General features: G+C 57.2%; 8 protein-coding genes across 8 annotated transcripts; 2 read left to right on the forward strand and 6 right to left on the reverse strand.

The window, feature by feature from the left end:
* Window positions 1–29: 29 nt before the first annotated feature.
* Window positions 30–3,173, reverse strand: B0T26DRAFT_680093 (quinon protein alcohol dehydrogenase-like superfamily; the record flags this gene model as incomplete). The annotated part of the gene is made up of 1 exon (XM_060440448.1): window positions 30–3,173. One exon carries the CDS (start codon window positions 3,171–3,173, stop codon window positions 30–32), a length of 3,144 nt encoding a protein of 1,047 aa, XP_060291499.1.
* A 1,867-nt stretch (window positions 3,174–5,040) lies between these two features.
* B0T26DRAFT_627341 (uncharacterized protein) lies at window positions 5,041–5,472 on the reverse strand (the record flags this gene model as incomplete). Its single annotated transcript, XM_060436204.1, has 1 exon — window positions 5,041–5,472. A coding segment is annotated over one exon (432 nt), but the record flags the coding sequence as incomplete, so codon positions are not given.
* A 1,580-nt stretch (window positions 5,473–7,052) lies between these two features.
* B0T26DRAFT_628442 (uncharacterized protein) lies at window positions 7,053–8,461 on the forward strand (the record flags this gene model as incomplete). Its single annotated transcript, XM_060436226.1, has 2 exons — window positions 7,053–8,086; window positions 8,233–8,461. Coding segments are annotated over 2 exons (1,263 nt in total), but the record flags the coding sequence as incomplete, so codon positions are not given.
* A 1,834-nt stretch (window positions 8,462–10,295) lies between these two features.
* On the reverse strand, window positions 10,296–11,177 carry B0T26DRAFT_656766 (Calcipressin-domain-containing protein; the record flags this gene model as incomplete). The annotated part of the gene is made up of 1 exon (XM_060438734.1): window positions 10,296–11,177. One exon carries the CDS (start codon window positions 11,175–11,177, stop codon window positions 10,296–10,298), a length of 882 nt encoding a protein of 293 aa, XP_060291502.1.
* A 3,403-nt stretch (window positions 11,178–14,580) lies between these two features.
* Window positions 14,581–17,920, reverse strand: B0T26DRAFT_743675 (phenylalanyl-tRNA synthetase mitochondrial precursor; the record flags this gene model as incomplete). Its single annotated transcript, XM_060444292.1, has 3 exons — window positions 14,581–15,995; window positions 17,523–17,623; window positions 17,901–17,920. 3 exons carry the CDS (start codon window positions 17,918–17,920, stop codon window positions 14,581–14,583), a joined length of 1,536 nt encoding a protein of 511 aa, XP_060291503.1.
* A 1,320-nt stretch (window positions 17,921–19,240) lies between these two features.
* B0T26DRAFT_680099 (DNA-directed RNA polymerase) lies at window positions 19,241–20,457 on the reverse strand (the record flags this gene model as incomplete). The annotated part of the gene is made up of 3 exons (XM_060440449.1): window positions 19,241–19,631; window positions 19,715–20,280; window positions 20,377–20,457. The coding sequence occupies 3 exons, from the start codon at window positions 20,455–20,457 to the stop codon at window positions 19,241–19,243; spliced, it is 1,038 nt and encodes a 345-aa protein (XP_060291504.1).
* Window positions 20,458–20,890: 433 nt separating this feature from the next.
* Window positions 20,891–21,722, forward strand: B0T26DRAFT_654928 (GrpE-domain-containing protein; the record flags this gene model as incomplete). Its single annotated transcript, XM_060438589.1, has 2 exons — window positions 20,891–21,190; window positions 21,279–21,722. 2 exons carry the CDS (start codon window positions 20,891–20,893, stop codon window positions 21,720–21,722), a joined length of 744 nt encoding a protein of 247 aa, XP_060291505.1.
* A 5,403-nt stretch (window positions 21,723–27,125) lies between these two features.
* B0T26DRAFT_680102 (uncharacterized protein) lies at window positions 27,126–27,554 on the reverse strand (the record flags this gene model as incomplete). The annotated part of the gene is made up of 2 exons (XM_060440450.1): window positions 27,126–27,479; window positions 27,540–27,554. The coding sequence occupies 2 exons, from the start codon at window positions 27,552–27,554 to the stop codon at window positions 27,126–27,128; spliced, it is 369 nt and encodes a 122-aa protein (XP_060291506.1).
* Between the last annotated feature and the right edge of the window lie 425 nt (window positions 27,555–27,979).

A 27,979-nucleotide genomic window follows, 5' to 3' on the forward strand; every position in this document is an offset into this window, starting at 1 on the left:
CGACCCTTCCCTTCACCAAATACCCAGCCTTAAACAGGCGCAGGCTCTTCACATAGCACGCCAGAACTCGGCGAGGTTGAACCCTCGCCCGCCGTCCTGGGCCGCTCCCGGATCAAAGCACCCTTCTCCTCCTCGCTCAGGCGCAACCGGAGCTTCACGTCCAGCATTGTGACCAAGCGTTCGCTGTACTCATCGAGCAAGCCGCTCAGCATTCCCTCGCTAACCGTCTTGCCGCGGTCCGCCTCCCGACTGCTCCGGCTTCGGATGGCACGCTCGCCGAGAGCCGCGGCTGTCAGACGAAGCTCCGCATCTAGCTGAGCAAGCACGTCGCTGTCGATCGAGTCCGTTGATGTCAGCTTCTTACGATAAGCGCGCAGCTGGCGGCATGTCTGTTCTGTCGCCATGCTAAGACTACCAAAGCCATAGCTGCCGCGCAGATTCGAACCCGATTTCTTGCGTGATGTGACAATGCCCGACGGCGGCGTCATATTCAGAGCCGGGAGCGAAGGCCGTCTTAATATCCGCGACCGGTTCTTGGGACTTTGGGGCGGGGGGCTGCTCGAGGGGCTGGCGCCTCCTGACGAGGCGCGACGTGACGGCGTGTTTTCAGCAACTGTGCCCCGCGGACTAGCCTGCTTCTCAGCCAAGGGCGTCCGGATGGAAGGTGTTACAGATGCTGCCAGCTGAAATTTGGACGCCCGCCGCTGAAGAGGACGGGGCGGGGAGCGGCGCCCGGCGTTTGATGTTGGCCGTTGAAATTCGGCCAACTCGGCTTTTGAAAGGACTCGGCGTAGCGGCGGCCGTTGTGAGGTGAACGAGCTCGTCTTCTCGGGAGATGGATCGCGGGTCCTCAACCCAGATGTGTTGTCTTGGAGGTCCAGACCCCAGATCATGATTGTGCCGTCTTCGCCCACACTGACAACCTTCCTCCCTAGCTCGTCACTATCGGTCATGATAACGCCGTTGATAGCTTCAGTGTGGCCCCACTCGCGGTCCATGAAAGATCCCGACTGGGCATCATATAACCGGACCGACTTGTCTGTATTGGAAATGCCCAAAAGAAAGGTAAGATCCCCAGCCGCGTATTGGCCGTACGTGAGTGACTCCAAGACAACAGTTTCGAGTCCTCCTTCATCGTTACATTTGAAGGAACCAGAGAGTCGCCCGGTGGCGACGTCGTACTGGCACACGGACCGGTCCAGGAGCGAGACGTAGACGGTCTTTTCGTCTGGCGTAATGGCCATTGATGACGGTGAGGCCCTCAAGGAAATTACTTTGAAGGGAATAGCTGCTAGGACATCGGGCTCCCCTTCTTTTGCGACGAGGTCGTAGACTTGGAGAGTCCGGTCCAAAGAGCACGTCAAGATCTTGTCTTCCGAGGGGATCAACACTTGCACAACCTTGGCTGTGAACTCTAGCGTCTGAAAATGCTCAAATACCCCAGTGGGTGACCGATGGAAAAGCTGCACCGTGCGGTCCCTACCACAGGAGGCCACAAGAGCCCTCGAATTTCTCTCGAATATCGTGATGTCTTGGCAGTCAGAGGAGTGCGCCTTTGTTTCCATAAGAGACTCCTTGGTGGAAGCGTCTATGACGCGCAGGACTCCAAGCTTATCTCCGGCAACGAAGAGACTGCCGTTATTTGTGGCTCTCACCACCATCAGCTGGTTGAAGGGTTCCGAGTCGCTCCCTATATCGGTACGCTCTATTGGGATAGCAAAAGACGACCGAATCATGCCGTCCATGTTCCAGAGATCAACCTTTCCGGAAGCGGACCATGTGAAGAAAGCGGCACCGAGACTATTAGTCTCGCGTAGGCGCTGTATGCCAACGATGGGATCGCCGGGACCGGGAATGGGAATATGATTTGGGTCGCTAATGGAGCCAGCGGGAATGTGTTCAGGGCTCCAAACGTCAATTGATCGTCGTGTGTCGATCGTGACGAGATTCTCGGCCAGGAACCCCATTGCAAGGAGGCCCTGAGTCGACTGAGGACTGTGAATGGTCGGTGTTGGGGCGCCTTCCAAAATGCCTTCAATGCCGAGGACGACAAACTGGCCGTCCTTGCCTCCTATAAAGATATCTTCGTTCCTACTACTAATGCAGCTAACGTTAAAGCCAAGATCCATGACTCTGATTAGCTTCATCTGCCTATTAGTATCATCCAACAAGCAGACACTGCCCGTCTCCGAACAGAGGATGGCCTTGCTATCACTGATCGCGATGGCGCAACAAAAAGTCGCCTCCAGCAGCGAGCCGAGTAGAATGTTTCTGCCAGGCAAAGGCTTGTGGGCCTGCTGAGAGGCGGGAAAGGACCCGTCAAATCTCTGCTTGGTAGGCGAGATAGAGGGGCCATCCTCGACCCTCCAGACCTTGACATGGCGGACACCCAGGGTGATCAGGTTGCTGCCCATCCACACCATCCCCTTGACGTGCGAGGTGCAGCGGTTCTGTTGGAATAGCTTGGCCGCGCCGGTACGGGGATCGATCTTCCACAAATAAAGGAAGCCGTCATTGGCCGCGCCGAGTGAAGCCAGATACTTTGTGTCTGGAGACCAGGCAACAGCCCTGACCCCAAACATATGTTCACTTATGGATACCAGGGGCGTGTCGGACGACGAGTCCTGCAGGCTGAAGATGAGGACGCGTGGGGCATAGCCTGTCTCGCCGACTGCGAGATATTTTCCATCTCGGCTGAGGGCTAGACATGTCGCGGCTTTTATCCGCTCGCGACTCGTCCAGGTCTTCGAGGAGGGAGAGTCGGACCATTCCAAGCCTCCTCCGCCGTAGAGCGAGTCTCTCGGGGAGGAGGCGGCAGCGGCCCGGTTCCTACTATCGTTGGCCTTGGGGGTAGAGGTTGGGGTAGATGACGCATGCGAGACGGGGGACACGGTAAAGACTGGGACAGCGGAGGGCCGGGCTCGGTAGAAGCGCTGCGAGTAGTGCTCGCCCGACACATCGACGACGACCACGGCACCGCCGGCGATGTAGGCAAACGAGGAGTAGACCGTGTCAAAGCCGGTCGGGGAGGTGCAGGTCGTGCCGACAACGCGCCTGAGAGACAGACATGTATCGTAGACGGGGCGTGCGCGTATGGGAGATCGAGAGGGTCTTTGAAGAAAGGGGGAGTTGGCGGGCGTGAGCTTGAGCCGGTTCGAAGGAGTGGATGCCATCTCTGCTCGCCATTGGCCAATCAAGGCTGGTAGTTGGGATGGAAAGGGGCGAGATGCTCAACAAGGGGTCGAGGACATCTGTACGAAAGCTACGAGAGAAGAGCGTCGGTGCGTGGTTTGGATGGCTCCCAAGGTATAACGAGTGAGTGGGAGGCGTCGGCTAACTAGTGACGGAACCGATTTGTGGATGCGCGCTGGAGTTGGTGGCCAAGTGCGTTTGCGTTTTCCTATCCCGAGGCAAGCTGTCTTGAGCGAATGATGACGAGAAGGCCGGTGGGAATATGGGAGGGCTTAAGGCTGCAAGTCCAGTCTGGGTCAGTTGAGTTCGGACAGAAAAAGTATAATCCTCAAGGCTGTCCATGTCCAGCCAGGGCGCGGAGAAAGAAGGCTCACAGCGACATGAATGGGCGGCGAGACAAGTCAATTGTCTCGATAGGGCTGTTAACTACGAACGGGGAGAGTGCTAGAGAACCATTGGTGTCGTGTGCGTGCGCGTGCGCGTGCGCGTGCAGCTAGGTTTGGAGTCGTGAAAGAGAAGGGGAGAAAATAGGCTGGCGCACACCAGAGAGTCTCTCTGCAAAGTGCAAAGCTCTTGGGCGAGAACACTGGAGCTGGGGCCAAGTCAGGTACCGTACCGCGCCATTCCGGACCGGGGTAGTATTTTGTTTTCTGGCAGGGGTCCGTTCGTTGACCGGGGAGGCAAGTGGGGAGGGAGGCCCGGGCGTGCTTTCCGCTTTCCTTTCGGCTGCCACGAGCCAGGTGCGCGCTGGGCTTGCCAGCTGCCTGTGATGCCTTGTCGAGGTGGGACAAGAATGGCCTGTGCGTGTCTCTTACCGTTTCCGGCCTTCAATAAGGCTCCCGCGCCAATCACGGCCGGGTCCTAATCTTGGGGGGTGATAATCCTTTCCCTTGCAGGATGACGCCGTTTTAATGTGCGGTGCGTGCCGGGACCTGGAGGTGGAAGTGGGATGTTTTGAAAGACTGCTCCGTTCAAGACAATTGAATCTGTGCGCACTCTGGTATTTGTTCCGCAATTCGGGCAGTCGCAGTTCGGGTCGACGGTAGCTCTCTTTTCAATTGTTCCTCTAGCGCGAGGCTGGTCTTTAAAAACCCCACGTCTTCTTCAAAAAGTGTCTGCTCTGTCGTCCGCCGCAGGGACATGCTGTTGTGTGACAGTCCCGAGGCGATGCATTAGTGCCATGCTGGTTTGCATTGAGCGAGATGAAATGAGATCCCCCCTGCAAGCTTTCTTTCTTTTTCTGGCACCTGTCGCTTTCTACTGTAATCCGAAAGACTTTAGATGACGGATACAGGCCGCAGCCTCGTCATTTCTGTTTCGTCTGAATGCGAGCCACTCACAGGTGACAGGGTGACCGAATGGGGTTTTTATTCGGGTCGTTAGATTTGCCTGCAATAACCTTTTTATGCTACACCGTACCTTGGATATTCCAGTCATTGGTTCTACCGTTTGAAGATTGGCTGACACTTCAACCTTCGACAGTTCCTAAACACAATATCCGTACTTACACGGTTACTTTGTCCGTCGCTTACTTCAGGTAATACCTTCGACAGGTACCGCTAGCACACGGCACCTGTTCGGTTCATGCGGAGGTTCCGAATATCATGCGCTAACACGGCCATATGTTGACGTGCTAATACAGATTATATGCACAATATATACATTGGTAATTAGAAGAGGAGGGTGGCTTCGATGGCGCCTGTTCTCGATGGACTCTAACTCGCCATATCACATCATGCTCTCCGAAAGCTTCTGCTGCGCCCGGATCAAGGTCCTCTTGTGCTTCCCCCGAGCAGAGTGCTCGGGAGTCTTGAGAGGTTCTTTCCTGAACAAGTGTCGCCGATCACGGATGCCTTCCAACCGCCACCTCAACGGAGGCTTCTTGCCCTGGGCCGACCAGCGGTTCCAGACCTTCAAGCCCCGCTTATGCCACCTCGTTTGGCGGTCAATCTCCTCCTCGGCCGTCGGCGTCCACTTGCTCCTGAGAATTCTGCGGATAGCTTCAGGAGATTGCTCAAACTTTTTGGCCAGCTCCTGGGTTGTGTATACATCGGGAAACTCGGCATTGAGGGCCCTGATGCCGGCTAGCGCGTCAGGCGACAGCTTCTTACGAGGATTCCACCCCTCTGGAAACTTCTCCTTAAGACGCTCCTTCTGGGCTCTCCAGTCTGGAAGAGTCCATTTCTCATCTTCATCTTGGCCCTCCTCGGCCTCCTCTACCGGCTTAGACCTTTTTGATTCCCACGCCTGGGCCGACCTCTGGAGAGCCTCCATTGTCTCGCGGGTTATCCTTGTCCTCTCGCCGCGCGGTTCTAGTCGAGCACCCCACGGCTGCTCTGCTGCAACATGCCTAGCGGAATGCCGGCCCGAGTTGATATTTAGCCCCTCGAACCCAAGGGTTGGCTCGGCAGCTTCAGTCGATGTCTCTGCAAACTTGGCGCGAGGCACCGTTTTCGACTTCTTTGGTTCTGCCGGCTTCTTGGCGGCTACTGCCATCGACTGCTTGGCTTCCTTGACTGAGTTTTCGGGTGATTCTATGATCAAATTGCTTGGTACTTCGACTGCCTTCATTTCGGTCGTTATCGGAAGGCTTTGCGGCTTGGTCCGCCTCGTCTGCGAGGGTTCTGAGGAACCGCGTTGCGGTCTGGCCTTTCGGGACGAAGATTGGGGGTTCCTGGCCGATCCAGCCGCCTTGGATTGACGTCTGGAATTCGTGGAATGGGCCTCGCGGCCAGACGAATCTTGCCAGGCATCGGCCGCAGCGACAGCACGATGAGTGGCCTTGCGCTGGTCACGAACGGCGCGTTCAAGTGTGTCGGCCAGGTCGCTCTGTTTGGAGCATGATGTGTGCAATGGTCGAGACGAGGGTGTTAAGAAAGGATGGGCGGCGCCTTTGAGGCCGGCCAAGGCTGGAAAATTCCTCGACAGGTACGCTCCCGCGGCCGCGACGGAGGCCGAGACATGGGCGCCAGGAAGTTGGACGTGTGCGATGCTTTTCACAAAAATGCTGAGCGCTACCGTGCGGCAGGAGCACACCATGCTGGGTAAAAGACGGGCGGCGTTTGGCGGGCGACTCTGGACAAGGACCGGAAAAAGAGTCGGTCGAGGTGCTTCGACATGAAAAATTTCCCGTCGCGCCGGTACTCTTGAACACCGACCAAATTTATCGCCCCACATTGTTCCCTACAGCTTCTCCTTCAGGGGCCTTGCATTTGGGCTGGGCAGCTCCACAAGCGCAGGCGCACAACCCTAACCCTTCCATTGGTCTCGTTCAACGACTGGTGGCAAACCCCATCACATTGATCGCTCTGTAAGACGTCGGCTAGAAATAAATTCTCCTACATACAACGCTGGCTAGTATAAACAACAACGGCTGTATAAAGCAGGTGCCGGGAGACGAGACGGAAGCCTTTTGAACAAGGAAAAGCAGCAAATCCTCACTGATAGATGACTGATCTAGTTTATCAAAAGTGGGGAAGACTCGGTTACGGTTAACTGTTATTAGCTCACCTCGCCTGTATCGCCAACATCGCCTTCTCGAGGCAGGAGCGTGATGATTTCGTCATACATACCATATGGTCGCCCCCTCTCACCAACATGTTCGCATCCCCACATCAACTTATAGCCATCATGGACGTTGGTTGGAGTTAATTATTGACTGGCGCTCTGGCTTTGCAGCGGGACTGGGCTATTTTAATGATCATTATCAGATAGACTGGACCGAAACTCTCCTCGATGATACATCCCTGAAGAAAACATCGGAACCACACCTTAGACAAATCATCATGCCGAGTCACAGTAGCCGCGGCAGCTGCGGAGAGGCCAAGGACGGGGAACTGGGAGGAAAGCGGGTGGCGGCATGGGGCTACGAGTTCGAGTGGACTCGCCAACACATGACGCCCGAGCAAATGCGCCCGTTGATGTTCTCCTACGACGTGCTCGCCACCGAGTGTCTGGACCGGCTGGACGAACTCGCCCCCGTGTCGCTTCCGTCCAAGGCCGGAGAGAGAAGGACGAAACCGAGCGGAAAGGCGGCAACAACAGATGGAGAGCTAACACTAGACGGGAAAGAGGATCCGGGGGAGAGGGGAGGTCACCACCGCCGCCACCGAGACCTATTCGAGCTCCTTCGGCAACAAGCGTACCACGACGAGACGCTGCAACGGCTCTGGGCCGAAGTCAACACGGTGCCCGAGTGGGTCGACTGGCAGCAGATCGAGCGGGGCCAGCACGTCTTCTACCGCTACGTCGGTCCGTTCCTTGTCGGGCTCACCTTCCAGTCTCTGCTGGGCGGCATGGCCTTCCACCGCGTGGTCGAGACGCTGGCGCGGACGGGGGGGTTCGGGATGGGTGCTGCGCGTCGGCGACTGCTCGAGACTTTCCAGCACGTACTGGACGTGACCGAGGGCCTCGAGGCCGTCCAGCCGGGGCTGGGACAGGGGGGCAAAGGGTGGGCCTCGACGGTGCGCGTGAGGCTGCTGCACGCCTCGGTGCGGAGGCGGATCCTACGCCTCGCCGCCTCCGACCCCGAGTACTTCGACGTGGCGCGCTACGGCGTGCCCGTCAACGACCTCGACAGCATCGGCACCGTGCTGGCCTTCTCGGCCTCACTGATCTGGGTCAGCTTCCCGCGCCAGGGCATCTTCCTACGCGAGAGCGAGATCGCCGACTACATCGCTCTGTGGCGCTGGGTCGCCTATCTGCTGGGGACCCCGACCGACGTCCTAGCCACGCCTACCGCCGCCCGCACAATGATGGAGTCGCTGCTGGCCCGGACCGACGAGGTCGCCCCGTCAACCGCCTCGCAGGATCTCGCCAATAACATCATCGCTAGCCTGGCCGGCCAGCCTCCAACGTATCCCTCTGCCGACTTTCTGCGCGCCGAGGCATACTGGTAGGTGTCATTCTTCGCTCTCCGTCACTTACAAATATACCTAACTACCCTCTAAGGTGGACCGCCGATCTTAGATTTCTACCACCTTTCCCCTCTAGGAACAAATAAAATAAAACAGATCCACAACTAACGTCGACTCTACCCAGGCTCAACGGCCACGCCCTCGCCGACGCGCTAGCCGTGCCGCGGCCGCCACGCTACTACACGGTGCTAGTGGCCGGGCAGTGCCTATTCTTCATGGCTATGAGCTACGCCAAGCGCGCCGTGCCGGCCTGGGACCGCCGCAGCATCCGGCGCCTGCGGCCGATGCTGCGCGCCGTCGTCCTTGAGCAGGCCGGCGGCCGCGACGCCACCCACGCCTTCAAGTATATCCCCAACCCGGGAAAATTTACTCGGGGGGCGGCGGGGCAGCTACCTAGAGAGAGGGACGGTAGTGGCAGTGGCGCCGAGACGGAGCGAGGGAAGCAAGAGCAGTGTGTTACTGATGCTGTTCGCGGGCAATGGCTCCGCAGTAGCAGCAGCAGTCCAGTCGAACGCCGCGCCCTCCAAGCCCTGCTCGTCGCCTCGGCCCTCGCAGCGTGGGCTGCTTGGTTGTGCGCGAAGAGCGCCTCCGGTCTGTTCCAGACGGCAACACTGGGGTGATGCATGCAGTGCAAGCGCCTTTTTTTTTTTTTTGCTAAACTACAATCCTGTATTTCTCCCGTTTGGATGTTTGCGACAGGTCGCTGGTTCGGCTATCTCTTCTCAATTAGAATTTTTGCCCCTTTCTTTCCATGTTGGTTCATTACCATTGGACGACGAGTGTGTGTGTGCGTGGTGCAAGGCTAATTATCCGACACCATGGGTATATATTCCGAGACACGTTTACTGTTGTCTCTTGACCCCAAAAATGCCTTGTTACACTACTAATGGCGGGCTAGCAGCTAGTCTTCCGGCGCGCAGCGGCGCATGAAACTTGAGAGGCAAAACGAGAAAAGAGAGGAAAAAGGGTTGGCTGATGCCTAGCCGGATGCCGGCCGGGCTAGCTCGTAAGACAGGAGGATGGGGAACGATGTTGCCCTCTTCACCGTCCCATCAATCAATCCGTCATCTATCGGACTCTCACACTTATCGTAAACACAACCTAACAAGCACCGGCAGCGTTCTGCCTCAAGTTCCATTCCTGTAGCGGGCGGCGCAACCCCGAAGAACATCTGTGTGTGGCACGGGTGCGAAATAGAATAAATAAAGCGAAAAGGGATCCGAGCTTGTTGACGACGCCCCCATTCCCATTCCTCATATTCGGGAGGGACGTTGGCGCTTGTTGGAGTCCTTTGAGGCTTCACTCTCTCTCTCTCTGTCTCTGAGTCTCACGCCCCTGGTGTTAGGCCATTGATTTGGGAGCCCCTTTTCGAGACGGGAACGCACCAACGCTCACCACAACCAACAAAAGAAATCGGATCAAGGGCAATGGCTTTGGTCGATTCTCTGGACTAGCTTGTCCATGAGCATCTGGATTATTGTATCGGGATGGAGATGCAGCGGGAGCAAGCAAAGCAAGCCCAGCTACCTACCTAATGCACTTAGGTATGGTCAAGGCTTGCATACATACCGCACGCAACACTCTCTGATCTGCCATTGCTTGCTTGCTTGTTGATATCAATGTTGCCATTGTTAATGTGTTTATTTGCGTTTTGTTGTTCTCCTCCCTGCTTCTCAAAAGGAAAATTTTCAGAGAGAGAGAGAGAAAAGAGGATGCTTTTCTTAGCCTTACTCCTGAAGGGGAAAAAAGGAACAACTCCACCCACCCCTTCTCCGAAATGCTGACTTTTGCCTGAGAATAAAAAGAAATGTTTTTCTGTAGGCATTTTTGCGTTGGTTCCGCAGCTCAGGTCTCTCTTTATCTCTCTCTATGACGCGGCGCCGCCTTACAAGGTACAACAACGCATCCACACGCGCCCCCAACGCCGGCTCCTGATCTTCGCAGCCGTGCTGCTGCTCTGGCCGCGCACGATTATTGCGTGCTGCTGGCTTAGTAGTGAGATGGAAAATAATAGTAAGACAGGTGTAAAAGAAACAGAGGAAAAGAAAGAAAAGAAGAAAGAAAAAGATGATGGCGGGTGGGCGGTAAATCCTAGTACATTGTGTGGCTAGGTAGAGCTGGATATGTATCCATTGCATCTAACCTGCTTCCCCACGCTTCGCCCCTAACCCTGAGTTGGTTGTACAACTAGGCATCGAGCATGAGCTCCACCGGCGGTCGCGTGGTGTGCGCCATGATGGGTTTTACGCTGGCAGTGTAGTCGGGCACGATGGGGCTGATGTCCCCGGGCTCGTCCGTCATGTCGTCAACGGTGACGCACGGCAGGTCGGGGCTGCTGCCGTCGTGCTGCTCCTGGGGCTGGAAGATGAGGGTGGAGCTGCGGCTGCGCTGGCGGCTGGCGAAGCCGCCGGCGCCGTCGGGGCGGGTGCTGTCGGCGGGCGAGACGGGCGAGTAGCCGGTGCCGCCCATGACGCTGTCGGCGGGGTTGTTGTGGTGGCGCAGGCGGGCCAGGGCGTCGGCCAGGTCCTCGGCGTGCACCATCTTGTTGGGCGCGTCCTCGAGGCGCATCTCCCAGCCGTGGGGCGGGCTGGGCGGCGGGCTGATGAAGAACAGCTTGCCGGCGTCGGGCAGCGCCAGGTGCACGTCCTGCTGGGCCGAGACGGACGTGGGCTGGCCAAAGTAGACGCGGCAGCGCTCGCCCATGACGGCCTCGCCGTCCCAGGCCTGGCGCACGGCGATGGCGGCGTCCTCGCTGAAGAAGGACACGATGATACGGCGGAACGACTTGAGCGGCGACCACGAGTAGATTGGCGCCGTCTTCTCGACCAGCTCCCGTATCGTCTGCAGGTTGTCGGCCTGGAATATGTCGAGCGACTGTAGGTTGGTGAAGATGAGCGTGTTGGATGGCGGCGTCGGCTGCACCAGCGGCGGCATGTTGGAAAGGTCGAGGGTCAACGACGACTTCTTGGATAGCGAGGACCGGGTCGAGGACCGGGACGGCGGTGACGGCGGGGAAATCCTGGCGCTCTCCCCGTTGTGTTGTGGTTGTGACGTTTGTTGCGGCTCCATTGCGATGGAGAGTGTGTGTGTTTGTTGTGCGGGTAGGTTGGAGTTGGATCGATCTAGCAGTGATGTGGCAGAATACTACGGAGTAGTAGTAGCAGGATAGGATATGGAGGGGGTGGTGATGCAAAGTTGCAGATTGAAGATTGAACAACTGAGGAGAGGGAGTGAAGTGGTCTTATCTCCCAGGGGGTCGGCTGCAGGTTGCAGGAGCGGGAGCAGCAGGTTCCAAGTGCAGGTTCCAAGGTCGGGCTGTGTGTGTGTGGCGGATGGGCGGGTATTTGGATATTCACGGGCACTGCGCTGCACTGCAAGAGACTGACGGGCGGGGCGACAGATGCGGAAGGTGGGCGGGCGTGGAATTTATACGGCCGTCTCTCTTGGGGAAATCGGAGGTTGCACTAATGTATGGAGTAGGTTAGGTAGACGGGATGCTGCGAGGTGTGGCGGAGAGCTGCAGTGAAACAGAAGGCCGCCGGAGGCGATCACGGGTCTCTGTTTTGGAAGCCCACAGGGCGCCCCCCAAAAACCAGAACCTGCGGGAGCCCTGTGTAGCAACAGAGCCGCGGTCAGGATGACCAACTCAGTGAGTTGGAAGGCTGAGCCGCACTGACGGGCCCGTTCTCAGCGGGACAGGCACAGTACCTACAGTTACTACCAAGGTGTTACGAGGAATCAACACTTTTTTGTTGGCATGTTGCCTCCTCCTCCCTCTCGCAGAGACGCGAGAAAGTCTGAGCCTCTCTAATTCATTCGATAGTATCCATGGACTACTGCGTAGGTATGGACGGAGTATCCATTCCACTGCGCAGCCCGACGTCTGCGGTGCAGGGTTAGACATGCGCCGGGCCGGTTACAGGCGGGGGATTGCCATGCAAACCAGTTCGGGTCATCCCATGGCTAATAATTCTCCGCACTGCAATTCTGTCTTGCCACCACTTTGCACTCTCCAAGCCTCATCCACTGGGACCTACCTTACGCAGCGGGCGATTTCTTGGCTGTCGTAGTCCGGGAAGGAAGGTCCCCCAAAGGAGGGACCTTTTGCGGCGCTTGGCCAGAGGCTCAGATTCAATTCCAACTTTCGCCCAGCCGAGGGGCAAATGGAAGGCACGAGGTACTGTTCCTAAGGCTACGTACTGAACGGTACTTGCGGAGGACGGAGTGCGGGTTGCTGTCCAAGTCCCGAACATGGGCTGGCGCGTCGGCACTGCGCAACGAGAGCCACTCGACCCGCAAAAATGAATCTTTTGCTCAACAGAATTTGAGAGGAGAGGCCCAGCTAAGGTCTGGGGTTGCGTACGCAAACTTTGCACAGCCTCGCATGGCGCTTTGTGTTTCTTTGCGAGACACAGGCACGAGGGGCACGCGCGCCGGGAAGAAACCTACACAGTTCATACGGCAGAGTCAGTCACCTCTGTCAACCTGCTGGCAGGTTCCAGGGCTCTCTCCACAAGGCTTGGCGTGGGACTCGCTGTCTCGGCCAGTCCACCCAAGCCACAAGCCACCGAGCCACCCAGCCGGGGCCTCCGCCGATACTGGATGGAGAGTGGTTTGCGGAACTGGAACTGCGCCAAGCCCGCAATACTTGAAGGGCAGTTCGACTGATCTGAGGTGTCGGGCAAAATCCAGAAGCCCCCCCCGCCGCAGTGCCAAAGCCGCCGGCGCTGCCCCTGAGGTGGCAGTGGGCGTGCAGCTGATAACTTTGCCCTAGAATCGGTACAGATAGCGCGGGTAATATCTGTGTTTTTGGCCCAGCAGTCGGCCTCGTTCGTGCTGAGTAAACTGTAAAGAGGAAGAACGCACTGGGCTACACTAAAAGACGGGCCAACCACCAGGTCGGCTCCACCCGCTTGGGGTGCTCAGCCTCGATGGGCCTCTGGAATTGAATTGAGACAATTCCCAAGCCTCTGTGCCCTGGGGCCGCCCGAGGGCTAGACGTGGCAATCGTGGCTGCTCAAACACTTTGCTTCATCTTCAAGGCTTATTTCTCCAGTAAGACCCCCCACAGTTGGTTGCATTTGTCCATTCTCATCACTCGCGGGCAGTGGCACAGGAAACTCTCGGTCATCATCCTTTTTGTCCCTGCTTCTCTCTTCGAACCCATCAGGGCATCCATCCATCCTCGGGTGCCTTTCCCGCCCTTTAAGTGTGCGTGGCAGGACACACCTTAAGACATTCCTGTTGCTTCGCATTCTCTTTCGTCAGAAGTCTATTCAGGTCCCGAGCAACCCAGACTCAGACACCAAAAAAAAAAAAAAAAACCTGACACACTGCCCTGATCTGATTATCCCCCGGAAAGAGACAGAAACGCCTGGTTTGCCTAGTGCGGCGGCGTCGAGTTTAGTCTAAACTGACTTGGCTTAACTTGCATGCTGCCACTGTCGCATATGCTGGTAAATACGCCGCCGAGAGTTTTGGCTACATTATCTGCGTACCCGCGGCGCATTGCTCCTTAGCTTGCGCCATGCTGTTGAAGAAGAAGCTGCTTATACGTCATGGCGTATGCCCGCCCATATGGATGTCGGGGAACTGGGTTGCGGCAATATTGATCTTGGCATTGACATGCCCCCTTCTCTGCTTCCAGACTGAGGTACACACTGCATACCGGGTAGACTGTAGTAGACAGACCCTAGGACTGTCTCTGGTTTCTTAGCCTGGAAGGCAACAATTGTAGAAGAAACGAAGCTATTCCAATTACTCCTCGTCCGTCCCCGTGCGCTCGGCATGGTCGTGGCCGGCTATGCAAAAACAAGCCTGCCGGCAAAGTTGCAAAGATGATGAAAATAGAATCCAGCTCGCCTGCCTCCCTCGGACATGGCTACCTACCTTACCTACCTTGCCTATTACGATCATGGCACCCGTCAAAGCCGTAAAGATGGCATCGCCAAGATGGCCAAGCCAAACGTCAGCATCACCTGCCACCAAGGTACGAACACACGCACAGTAGACAACTGCTTGCAAGAGAAAAAGAGGGGAGGAGGGTGAGGGGGGTATCTATTCCATTTTCCAACCGTCGCAGCTTCTTTTTTTTCTATCCATGTACATAAAGTACATACGGTACAATATACACAACAAACAGCCCAACTGCATGCACAAGCAAACCTCACACGTGGGCTGCGTCTTGTCTCGTAGATTACCACTTGCTGAGTCGGGAAATAGATAAGAGGGGAAGAAAGGCTCAACGTCCCAGCCAAGCGTGGCTGAGTTCCTGCCGGACACCCCCCCTGCCACCCCTTTTATTTTCGCCCTAACAACAAACAGAGGCTCTCTACATACTTTGGGGCAAACTCGCCACGCAAAGCCATGCAAGTAACTGTTGGGCCGTGCGGCGGGTTCTGCGCTTTTCATCGTCCTGTTTCTCTTGTCGGCCGAGAGTAGGGGACTAGTAGATAGATGGAAACTCCCAAGATTATCTAATCTCGATGCCGAGCTTGTCGACTAGCGCCTGCGTGACCTGGTCGTGCAGCCGGTTCGTCTCAGCGTTGGTCAGGGTGCGCTCGAGGCTGCGGTAGTTGACACGGTAGCACATGCTCCGGCGGCCCGTCTTGGGGTGGGTGAAGGCGTCGGCGAGCGCGACGTCCTCGACCGTATCGCCGGCGATGTCGCGGACAATCTCCATGAGGTCGTTCTCGTGGAAATCCTGGGCGCTGGCGTCTCGCGAGTTGCCGCCGGCAGCCGACAACGTCGAACGCAGCCAAAAGGACACGTCCTTATAGCAGGCCGGGTACTTTGAGAAGGGCACGAAGCGGCGCAGGCGGGCGAGGTCGTCCGAGACGCCGGCGAACTGGCCCAGGAACCGGTCGTCGCGCGACCAGAAGAGGCGGATGTCGGGGATCTGGAACAGCAGCATGGCGATGCGGTCGAGCCCGATGCCGAACGCCCAGCCGACCTTAGACGGCACCTGCGCGTCGATCAGGATCTGCTGCTGCGTGACGCCGCACCCGAGCACTTCGAGCCAGTCGCCCGCGTAGTACACCTCGAGCTCCCACGACGGGCTGGTGAAGGGGAAGTAGGCCTCGACCCAGCGCACGCGCAGCGGCTCGTCGACGTAGTTGGGGTCCTGCCGGGCCGCGGCGGCCTTGGCGCGCGTGAAGATCTCCACCACCATCAACTCCAGGGAGCGCTTGAGGTGGGCGGCCACGGCCTCGGCCTCGCTTGGCGTGTGGTGGGCCGCCTGCAGCGGGTTGCGCTCGGGGTCGAAGGGCGGGTTCGGGTCCTCGACGGGGATGTCGTGCGTCGGCAGCCGCGCCAGGTCCGCGTAGACGGCGGCTGCCACGTCGCCGCCGGGCACCGCCGCCCGGTCCCAGACGCGCGCGCCCTCCATCTGGTGGAACACGGGGTAGTGGCTCCGATCGACCTCGTCGCGGCGGTACACGTCGGCGCTGATCAGGTAGCCGTCGCTCTCGCTCGCGCGGAACAGCGCCGCCTCGTGCGCGCTCGTGTGCGTGCGCAGCAGCATGTCCTTGTTGATGTAGTACGTGTCGGACCGGTTCCGCCCCGGGTGGTCGGGCGGGAAGCCCAGAGAGTCAAAGTTCTCGACCGTCGACACGACAGGGTCGAAGTCATTGTGGTACTTGAACGTCGGCCGTGGGAACTTGGACTCGAGAATCTGCCTCGTGATGGAGACTGGGTGGTCCTTTTGTAGGTGCAGCTTGCGGCTCGTCGACGCGAGCACGTTGGCCGGGGCGTTGAACCAAGAATCGGTGGCGTACGTCTTTCCGTTGATCTCGACTGTAGCGGGATTGCTGCTAGTAGTGCTACTAGTGCCGGTGCCCTTTACGGGTTCCGCCAGGGCGGGAGAGGGGGCAGAAGCGACTCGGGGACCTTTGGTGTAGGTTCCATCATCATCAGCACGACCCGAATGGGGGTTGAGGAGTTAGTCGGTCGCGACCTCGATGCGCAACTGCTGACCTGAAGAGAAAGGCAAGCGCTGGTATTGGCTGCCAGGCCGCTCTGGGCTGTTCAATTGGCTCCGGCGCCGCAGACGCAGACATAGCGATGCAGTTGACGAAACATGGGTGCGGTAGCTCCCCGCGCGACCCGGCTCGACGAGGCGGCCGGCGACTGCACCAAGTGCTCGAGGCCCGGTCACGCTGATGCTCATTCTAAGGCCGCTGCTGACGGGCGCGCCAGGACGTTGATTGCGATATATCTGGCGGCAGACGGGAGCAATCCCTATGAGCCCCGTTGCAGGGGGAGGAGGAGGTTTCGGCTGCTTGCGATAGCGAGCCAGCCACGTGTTGAGAGGTGTAAGCTAGCCGTTTCAAAATTCAAACTCCAATGGGATGGGACGGGATTGGATTTTTGGAGATGCAAGCTTCCGTCCGACGCCCCGATCAGTGTTTGGTGGCGCACGGCTGGCTAGGGGCCCCCACAGCTCAGTGACAGGCGGCTGACAGTGCGTGTGGGACAGGGGACCCCTGCTATATTATGACATCAGGCCAGGCGCAACCTTGTTGGAGATGCATGCTCCGAAAATCGCATATTACCAGGCTTGAGATAAGAGAAAAATTGGCGGCTTATCTCCGCCGCTCCGTCCGACATTTGGAGGGAATGCAGCACCCCTTTTCCAATCCTCAGACAATTTGCGACGACGGCGACGACGGCGACGACGACGACGACGACGAATAAGACTACGACGACGACGACGGCAGCAACTGGATGCGGCGGCGCTGTTGATTTAAGCATTTGATTTGAGCACTTGATTCAATTCTTCCTTCACGCTTTTTCTCATCTCAATATTCAGTAATTAAATTCCTCGCGGGATGTCGTCTTCGTAGCGAGCGACCTCTCTCTGCCCACCCCTCCTCCCCTCCCCTCAGTCCGTCGATAATCGCATCATGCAGACGGCAGGCCGACATCACTCTCCTACCGCGGCCGCGGTGGGCGCAGTCGAACCAGGCCCTAACACTGCCGGGAAGAAGCCGCCAGGCCGCAAAGACAGTGACACGATTGCCGCGTCATCGGCATCGCAATCGCAGGGGAGCCAGAAACCCATCCGCTATCCCTTCTGGTTCGGGGGCAGCGCCAGCAGTCTGGCTGCGTGCGTGACGCATCCTCTAGATCTTGGTATGCTTGGTGTTGCTTCCTGGTTTTGCTGTTTGGGGATTGGGCTTGCTAACCTTTTTCCTGCGCAGTCAAGGTAAGGGATAGACGGCCTCACTCCTCGCGCTTGGGGGCCAGAGACATATTCGGCCCACTCGTTCATCCGAGGGGACATGGCAGCAAGCTACAGTATCGGCCCAATAGGTCATGACTAACACGAGACAACAACCCCAGGTGCGACTCCAGACGCGCACGGGCGACATGCCCAAGACGATGAGCGGCACGTTTGTGCACATTGTCAAGCACGGCGGCGTGCGGGGCCTGTACAACGGGCTGTCGGCCTCGCTGCTGCGGCAGCTGACGTACTCGACGACGCGGTTCGGGATATACGAGGAGCTGAAGCAGCGCTACGACGCCGCCCAGCAAGACAAGCAGCACCACCACGGCGCAATCACGGCCAAGAAGCAGCAGCCGTCGCTCGGGGCGCTCATTGCCATGGCGTCGGCGTCAGGGTTCGTCGGCGGCATCGCGGGCAACGCGGCCGACGTGCTCAACGTACGCATGCAGCACGACGCGTCGCTGCCGGCGGCGCAGCGGCGCAACTACACGCACGCCGTCGACGGGCTGGCGCGCATGGTGCGTGAGGAAGGGCTGGCCAGCGTGTTCCGCGGCGTGTGGCCCAACAGCCTGCGCGCGGCCGCCATGACGGCGTCGCAGCTCGCCAGCTACGACGTCTTCAAGCGCACCCTCATCCGGAACACGCCCATGGACGACGGCCTGGCCACCCACTTCGTGTCGTCGTTCCTCGCCGGCGTCGTCGCCGCCACCGTCACTAGCCCCATCGACGTCATCAAGACCCGCGTCATGTCCGCCTCGGGCAAGAGCAGCATCCCCCACCTACTCAGAGAAATCTACGCCGCCGAGGGCCTGCGCTGGATGTTCAAGGGCTGGGTGCCCAGCTTTTTGCGCCTAGGGCCGTACGTTAACTCCCTCCTTCCCTCCACCCTTGCCATTAACCACCGATTCCCATCTTCCTTCTATTTACTCAACCTGCGCCTACCAGGGCCCGCTAACTGACATTCCTCTTCACAGGCAAACAATCTGTACATTTTTGTTTCTAGAGTCTCATCGCAAGATATACAGGGATATCAAGGGCTAGAGGAGAAGTGAAGAAAAGACTTGACGACCACCACGGCCAGAGATAGATACACAAGGCAAACAGGTCACCATTAATATATATATACATGTATAGATAGATAGAGTAAGAGCGAGAGACGCAGTGTATAGACCATGGCGGTGGCGGCGGTGTTTTTGTCTGTGTTTTTGTTGATTTTTCTTGTCTGAGTAGTTGGATGATGTACTGGCACAGTTTCGCAGGCAGGGCACGCGGCGTTATTGGGACATCGCATTTTTATTGTTCTGTCATTCACGGCCACTCTATTTTTCTGTCAGCATCATCTCTCCCCTCTCTGTCCGCATCATCTCTCCCCTCTCTGTCCTCATCCTCTTGTCTGTTTTTGTACTGTTTGTCTTTTTTTTTTCTATACCCCCTGAATGATTGTAGAAGAAATATTTCCCCCAAAGAGTAGAGAAAATGCCAGGCTTCAGCGACGAGGCTTCTTGTTTTTCTTTGTGCTCAAGGGACGGCGCTACCCAACGCCTTCGTTCACCTTTCCCTCCCCGTGTTCCATCTAACTCCAATGGTATCTTTACAGCCCGAAAAAAATAAAGCAGAAACGAAATACCCACTTCGCCCTGCCCCCCGGAAGGGGCACCAGTCGCTAGAATAGCAAGTATAGCGGTGCCCGGCCAGTGGTAAGAAAATCAAACATACATGACGGCAGCCCCCGATCAATGGGCATACTGCCGCAACCGCTCAAGCCATTTCCCATGTGAGAAATGCGGTCAGTCTGAGCCCATTCTGGTGCCAACGTAAACCACTCTCCTCCCAAAACCCAACGACGTCCGAGAGAATAGTGTATAGAGGGTAAACCCAATGCCATGGGGAAAGGAAGTTCATATTCTCACCAGCTTGGCACGCCACTGGCCCCGTATGGCGTGGTACCATACGGGGTAACCCCTCCACCACCTCCCCAAGAGCTCTGGTTGCCGCCGCCTCCTGCGCCGAAGCCGCTGGGCGTCGTGTAGCCGTCTTGCCAGCCATCGCCGCCGCCGCCACCAAAACCGGGGCTTTGGAGCCCGTTGGCACCGCCGCCTCCCTCGCCGGCGGTGAGCTCATTGACCAGTCCGGCCAGCTTCATCATCATAACCTCCATGGCCTCGGTAGCGATCGTCTCTGGGGCTAGAGGGCCCGCAGTCTCGACATTGAAGTAGAAGGTCGTGGGCTCAGCGTCGAATTGGAAGGGCTGGGTCTCATCGGGGGGGTCCTCCCACGTGGCGTAGTCGCTCGGCGGCCTGCAATGTTTTATTCCTGGGTAAGCGGGCCATGCTAGAAGGCAAGGGGACTTGGGGAGTGGTTGCTCTCTTCTTTCACCTACCACTCCTTCTTGGGGTCCTCCTCGTACCACATGTCCAAGTGGTGAAACTTGTTGTGCGGATCATACTCGTAGCCTATGGCGGCCGAAGGCGCCCACTTGGCATGCTCTTTGGCAATGCCCTTCTTGGCGATGCACGTGAGCTTGATTTCCTGGCCGGGGCGCAGCTTCAGGATGAGAGGGCCTTGACCGTCGGCGTCGGTAATAACGGGGGTTCCGATGTGGTCGTTGAGGCGGTCGCCGGCGGGCACCAGGTCGCGAGCCACTACTTGCATATTCTCTTCGCCGGTACACTTGGCGTGCAGCGTCAGCGTGACGCTGCATTGGTCGCAGTACTCGTCGCAGTCGCAGTCGCGCGACGACTTGAGCTTCTTGACGCCCTCGGCGTTCAGAGGGATCAGACCCAGGCGGTGAGCGATGAACTCGTCGGCGAGCACGGAGCTGTTCTCCTCAATCTGCACGAGGTCGATGGCGATGGTGGGAATCTCGGCCAACATGACGCGCCGCAGCGTGTTGGCAAAGTCCATGGTCGTGTCCTTGAGCTCGAACTTGCATCGCAGCGCGTCGGACTGGGGCAGGAAACCAGTAGGTCAGCATGATTTCCATCGCCGTCGTTCAAGAGCTGCGCGACGGCGGGGGGAGGCGGTGGGGAGGAGCGGGCCTACGTGTGAAATTTTGACTGTCGGGGTCTTATCAATGCGCGCATGCTTGATCACTTCGTCTGGGTTTGTCGTGCCGTAATCCATATTGACGGTGCTCTGTTATACACATTCACTAGATGCGGTAGTGAAGTTAGAGGTTAGCGAAGCCTATGTAAGTTGCCAGGTAAACGGATACCGTGCGGTGCAGTGCGAGACTGTGAGTGGGGTGGATGATGCGAGAAGTTTGGCGGCTCAAGATCACAAAGCGCGACCGATAGAAAGGTGTGGGGTCTCCGGCTAGCCTATTCGCTTAGTCTGGGTGCTCTGAAAAGCCTATCTTCACGTGAAGACCCTTTGTGAGGCGACAACCCCTGTAACAAGTCCGCCTGTGCTTGCCGATTCCCGGGCTTATCCGTTTAGCGCCATCAGGCCCCGTCGTCATAAAATTTCTCGAGACATAGCACCAGATTTTCTCCATCACGCGATAAAACTGCCGCCATCTCATCCCAACCCGAGCTTCCCAACAGCCTCCGCCACCATGCTACGACAGACTCTCTCGACGCCATCAAGGGCAATTGGCTCCAGCCTCAGACTAGCAGCTCAAAGACCAGTAGCGCGGCCGCAATTCTACCGCGCCCCGTTAGCAGCCACCCGCTCAGTCGCCCCCATTGCTCTACAGCGGGCGAGGTGGTACAGCTCCGAGGCCGAGCCCTCCAAGGACGCCGATGTCAAGGATGCCTCCAAGGCCGAGGAGTCGGCAAAGTCGGAGACTGACAGCGTCGAATCTACGTTAAGGAAACAGCTCGAGGCCAAGGATGTCGAGGCGCGGGATTGGAAGGTTTGCTCCCCTTTTTTTTTCTGTCATGTTACATTCCTTCTAGGGAAACTCACTGAACCACAGCGGCTGACCGCATCTTGACAAATAGGACAAGTTCCTGCGCTCCGTGGCCGACTTCCGCAACCTGCAGGAGCGGACGGCGCGCGACATGAAGGCGGCGCGCGACTTTGCTATCCAGAAGTTCGCCAAGGACCTGGTGGACAGCGTCGACAACTTCGACCGCGCCCTGGCCATGGTGCCCGAGGACAAGCTCAAGGCCGAGGAGCAGACGGAGCAACTGCGCGACCTGGTCAACCTGTACGAGGGCCTGCGCATGACCGAGAGCATCCTGCTCGAGACGCTCAAGAAGCACGGCCTCGAGCGCTTCGACCCCCACGGCGAGAAGTTCAACCCCAACGAGCATGAGGCTACCTTCATGACCCCCATGGCCGACAAGGACGAGAACACCGTCATCCACACCCAGCAGAAGGGCTTCAGGCTCAACGGCCGCATCCTGCGCCCCGCCAAGGTCGGCGTGGTCAAGAACAAATAGAGAGTGCAAAGCAGCATCTTTGTTCCGCGCTAGGGGGCTGAGAGGGTGACACCTCTCTGTGTATGCGCACCCCCGTGTATTATCACTACTATTATCATCTTCTCTGCTGTATTCTTTCTTCGGCACCGAAGAAGTGCCCGTGGGGGAGGGACAGGGGCGTTTTACTCATCTTTTCGTTTTTCTGGTTTCCCATGTATAATGCTCCTCTCACGATGTCAGTTGTCTGCTATAAAACAAAAATCTCTTAAGCATATTCGGAAAGCGGAAAATTTGGGGAGAAGAGAGGCAGGCGGAGGAAGGAGGTCGTGGGCGAGCTCTTTTGTCTGTACCGAGTGTACGTATGTATGTTGTCTGCCTGCCTGCCCTGTCAAACTGCATATACCATCACACAACTTGATTCACAATGCCAGCTTTCGTGTCTCCTGGTTTAACCTTTGGGGATGCGCTACGGGTTGCGTCACATGAGCAAGCTGGGAGAATGGATATGGATCCTCTTTACCCCTTTCCGGGGACCGCAGGAGGTGCGGCAAAAGTCATCTCTCTCTGTCTGTCCCTGCGCCGATTGTCTATCCGACTGACTGGATTGTATGTACCTATGTACTTGATCGGCCGCTTGACGAGGCGGCACGATGGCATCCGTCAAGGGGGCAGAGACTCGGAAAAGAAAAAGGTGAAAAAAAGAAAATCAAACCCCAAAGGCGCGTCGCCGTCCGTCCGCCGTTCCAGTCGTCTCGTCCTCCACCACCTGCCAACCATCGAGGCAGTGCGTAAGCAAGCTAGACACCAGCACACGCCCTTTTGCCACTCACTCAGCAAGTAGCAATCTCAACGCTGCAGCGGCTCCGCCAGCGCCAGATACTCATCCTCAGTAACATTACCAACCGCCTCGAGCAGCGCGCCAACACCAGCATGATAGCCCGCCGCAGCCGCCATGGCCTGCAGCTCGGCCTCGGCCGCCGCCAGCCGCGCGCGCAGGCCCGTCTGCTCGGCCTCGGCCGCCTCGACGCCCGCGAGCTCGTCCACCACGTCGCCCGCCACCGCCGCTAGGTGCGCCGCCGCGTGCTCGCGCATCCGCGCTGCGTGCTGCGCTGCGTCGCGCTGCGCGATGCGTGCCATGAGCGCGGCCGCGTTGCGCGCTTCTATTTTGCTGTTGGGGGCGGGCTGTGTTAGTTGAGTCTGGTTTTTTTTTTGGGCCTTTTGGGTTTTTTTTTGGTTTTTCTCGTGTTGTTGTTTAGTTTGTGTTTGCAGAGGTTTGATGTTGTGTTAGGTTGTAGGATTAGTAGTAAGTGGGTGTTGCGCGGGGGAGAATGGGAATGGGAAAAGGGGTGAAAGTAAACAACAACGACCAGTCATCAACGCCGACCCACACCAAAACCATCAACAGACAAAGAAAGCAACAAAGAAATGAAATGAGAGCAGAAAAACGTACCGGAAGTGCAAAGCCTTCAGCTGCTTACGCATCTCGTCGTTCTCTTCGTCGAGGCGCTTCCTCTCGCCCGCAAGCATGCGCTGCTCGCGGTATCCGTCGGCCAGCGCAGCACGGGCATCGACACCGCGCACGCCGCCAAATAGCTCGCCCTCGTAGTTCTCGACGGCGGCAGCGACTTGCTCCTGCAGATTGTGCGTCAGTCGGTGTTACTGAGAGAGCAAAACTGGGGCTGGGCTGGGCTATGCTTACCTCGGTGTACGTCTCGACGTCGCCCTTGATCTTCTCGGGATCGGCGGGCAGGACCTTGATGAAGCCATCACGGAGCATGCGCTTCTAGCGCGCGGCCGCGGGGTCCATGCGGGTCAGCAGGTACTGGGCGACGCCGTCGGCGCGCCCGAGGTTGTGCGACGGGTCGATGCCTTTTGTGTACGTCTGGTCAGCCAGGAGACTACAAATCAACTATATATGCCAGGAGGCACATACCTGGTGCGGTCCACAGTGCGGTCGGGTTCGGCGGCAGGCCGTGCTGGTGCTGCTGCGACGCCATGGCCGGGTTGCCGTCCGAGCTGTCGCTCCACGCCGCGTAGTCGTCGTAGATGGGCCAGTCGCCCGCGCCGTACTGCACCACGTGCTCGTTCTGCTCGTCGCCCGTGTCGGCGGGCGTCGGCGGGCGCTGGCGCGGCTCGTCCTGTGAGGGGCGGAAAGGGGTCGGGATAAGCCAAAGCCACACATTGCCGACCAGTGCTCGCGCACGCGTCGTTTCACCCGCTCTGCTTGGAGGGTAAAAGGGGCGAAGGGCGAACCTTTGGCACCGTTGGCTTCTTGGGAGCGGGACCCGACTCCTGCTGCTTGTTGCTCCTGCTGCAGCCCTCGGCCCAGGCAGCAAAGGTGCACGGCGAGATGCCGCCGTGCTCGGCGGGGCCCTCGTCGTCCGAGACCCAGTCTTGGTCGTCGTCGTCGTCGTAGCCGCCCGCGGCGGCAGACCAATACATGCTTGAATGGGCCTCAAGCAAGCCGCCTCGGCCGCCCTCAAAGGCGGCAGCGAGAGCTACGGCTACGCTCTCTGGGGTGGGCGTGCCCGGGATCGAGTCGGGCAGCGCCGGCATGTCGCCGCGCTGGTGGTCCTCGTCGGCCACCTCCTTTCCCTTATGGTTGGCCGCATGCCAACCCTCGCCGCTGCCGGCCTTGATATTGTCGGCGCCGTGGCCTCCGGGAACACACAGGTGCTCAAAGTTTGCCATCTTGACTTCGGCCAGGATTCTGTTTGACGATGTGTCAGAACGAGCAGGCTGGCAACAAATGGACGGAAGAGAGTGATGGTAAGGGGTTGAAGCCGAGACAAGAAAATGGTGCTATCGGTGATGGGTATGGGAGAAGAAGTGAGACAGTAAAAAGGAGAGTGAAGTGAACGGCAAGCAAGAAAAAAAGGGGAACACAACAGTGACAACGTACCGCGCCTCGCCCGAGGCCTCGTTCTGCTCCTCTCTGTTAAGGAGCTGGCCCAAGAGCCGCTCGTTCTCCAGGTCGACGCCGCTGGCGCCACCACGCATCGCCACATATGCGGCCATCATCGAGTCGGTGAGGACCCAGTTTCTGGAGCTCTCACCCGAGGGGTTGGCTGCCGAGCAGCCGGCGGCAGGACCGCTGTCGTCACGTTCTGCAGAAGCCATGGCGGAATCGGCAAGTTAGCTAAGGTAGGTTTCTTTTTGGCCGGGAAAAACAGGGAGCCGCAAAATGGCCAAGACTTGGTTGGACGATCGGGAGCGAGGACTAAAGTCAAGCGTGAGGAAAGGAAAGCAGCCAAAAAAAAAAAAAAAAAAAAAAGGGAAAACAAAACAACCTTTGCCCTCGTTTTGGACCATGCTCTCGTTCTTCTCATTCTGGCCGGCTTGGCAGTGCGATGACTGAATGGACTGCCTAAAGAAGAAAAGAGGAAAGGAAGAGGAAGGAGGAGGGGGCCAGGGGGTTTTTATAGGGGACCCCGAGGGCGGGCCGGAGCCAGGCGCGGAAAGTGGAGGGTTTCTCACTTTGCTCTCACAATATGCCCGGGCAGACAATAGTAACGCGCACAATAGTAACCCGGGGAGCAACAATAGGAACTGCAGAGATGGCCTGGTCATACGGCCCAAGACTGCCAGCCATTGTCAGAGATCTATTGTTGATAAGGACAATGTGCATATCCGTCAACCCTGAATAAAGTATTTGAACAATTCAAACCACAGTGCAGTATAGTTTATGCCTTTCACAATAAGCAGTGGCCGAGTTCAAGACACACCTTCTCATCCCTCGCAGAGAGACAGACATTGAAATATATTCCCGGCTCCGGTGCTTGGCCAAGTCTTTGTACAGACTTATTACCCCCGAGCTCTTCACCTTGAAACTACACATCCAACTCGTCGCTTCAGAGAGCCACAAGCGATCCCAGACCGACCCAGACTTCCCCGACGAAATCTGGAAAGATCATGAGGCATTCAAACGCCAGAAGCTAGAAGACGACGAGCTGTGCAGGGCCCAGGACGACGCCAAACAGCCTACAGAACCAAGGAAATCGTTGGACGGTCTCTCCCAGGCCTGAAACTAGTCACCCCCGTCACCGCAGCTGGCGAACGTATATACCCCGGCCTCGCTTCTTGTTCCCACGATATAAATTCTAGGATTGATGCTAGAACCGCCACCATGCAGACAACAACCAATTCAGAAAAAAAAAATGAACAAAGTCCCCGACATACCCAAGGCACCGAAAGATCGAGCAAAAGGATATAAGTGTAAACGCGAGGAGAATATCGCAGCTATAGAGGCCGCTGCCCTATCTACTCCAAACAAGAAACGCGAAATTGTACTGGGCTGCGCGGCCCGCCCTCTCCGGCTCCATTATGTGGGCTTTGTGCCTCGAAAGGGGCCATGGGGCCAAAAACGCGAATTCAGCACGTCTGCAAACTCATAAAGTTGTAAATCCTCGGCTTACACTTGACCTTGGTCGTCGTAGCAAGGTACTTGCTTGCCTAGCGGCAGTTGGGTTGCTCGGTGAAGCCTATGTTAGAGTGCCTACTAGCTATCTATCTACTCGCCCACCTACTTCCATAAAAAGATGCTTGGAGATCTGATACGTGCCCGTATATCTCATAGTTCAATATTCTACTGCTTCAAATTCCTGGCTCTCCAACTAAACTACCTTTTTAGCGTGCGTGTGTAGTGATTGGTATAGGTCATATGAATGTTTTGATCAACTCCAAAACTATAGAAGTCGTCCCTAGACAGACATGCCGAATAAATAAATAAACACGAAACGTATCCTTTCTCATGCCCAGATCCAGATCGCCAATGCAGGAAGGCGTTTGCTTAACGCATTTTCCATCGCCCCGTGATGTTTTCATGTTCCATCCTGCTTTTTCTCTAGCCGCCCAGGACACCCGTAGCCTCTTTGGTTTTTTTCTAACTTGGTCCTTGCAGCAGCCAGCACCCCACCACGTTTATATCTATCCCGGAAACAAAACTTGGAATGCGAAAGGGGGTTCAACTCGGACAAGATGACGCTCAGTGGAGGCATTCTCTATTAAGAAGTTAGAACTTTGACTTTCTCCATACAAGTCTGCAAAACGGCCCGAAGACGATGTTAGTGCAAAAAGGGGGGAAAGAGAAAGGTGGTATTTTAGGTAAGAAAGCTAGAGTCTTGAGGGAACCGGTCATATTGGGCAAGGCAACGAATGCCTCGAATCAAGCGTGGAGTTAATATGACATGATATTATTTTATTTCTTTTATACCCCAAGAATCCCGCCCAACCAAGTTTTCTAACTAATCGTTCCTCTAGTCTTACCATCTTGAGTACTTCTACACCACTACGCAGCTTCATATCATACGCGCCATCCCCGAGCATCATACCTCGTAGTTACGACACCCACTACCCACTTTAGCACCACCATCCACCCCCCTCACACCTCGCAACCCTTTACCCCCTAACCATCCAACCAACCAATCACAGGATAAACAACACACACGAGACCTTTGACGCAACCAGCACCAGCCTCAAATCCACCATAAACCGCGCCACCGCCAGATTGACCCACGCCACCGCCAACCAGACGCGCGCAAACATGACGGCCCTTTCCAGACGGTCGCCGGTGCCCCTCGTCAGCGGGCGCAGCAGCTCGCCGAGCATGCCGCGGCCGTCCATGTACCAGCCCCGCGAGGCGAAGTAGGGGATCAGCGTGATGGTGACCAGCGCGTAGCTGTGTACGACTGTGGCGTCGAGGGACGCGGCTGCGGAGAGGAACATGCGGAAACTCGTCGCGGTGGGGAGGCCGAGGGTCCAGAAGATGAGGGACTCGGTCTAGAACAGCGGGAGGGCGAGTTGGCCGAGGAGGAGGTGGATGAGTTTGAGGAGGGAGACTAGCTCGTCTTCCATTTTTTTTAATTTTTTTTTCCCTGGCGATTGTTGCGAGGGGTTGAGAGCGAGGAGACTGGGCTGAGCCGGATACAGGGAAGGCAGTTGAGATAAATCCATGGCCGAGTTTGGGTTGGTTGTTTTCCTTATTTTGAGTTGCAAGTGATCTAGCCACATGGAAACGTGAACCTTCGACTCTCGCGTGCCAGGCGCTAACGGGGTTGGGTCAAGTTAAAGTCATAAGGTAAAACGGGCCAGCCAGTCCTGGGTTGCTCGGCAGGGGACACCGCAGAGAGCAGACCCAAGCCCTCATCCGTGGCGACTACAACGACACGGTACAAGCAACATGAACAGCCTGAGTGAGAGCAAATAGAAACCCAAAGAAGAGCTGAGTGTAGAGTGTGTTGCGTTGTTTTGCTTTGTCCCTCTTGTGATGGCACCCGAGA

This window comes from Lasiosphaeria miniovina (assembly GCF_030549165.1).
Source record: "Lasiosphaeria miniovina strain SMH2392-1A chromosome Unknown B0T26scaffold_7, whole genome shotgun sequence".
NCBI lineage: Eukaryota > Fungi > Ascomycota > Sordariomycetes > Sordariales > Lasiosphaeriaceae > Lasiosphaeria > Lasiosphaeria miniovina.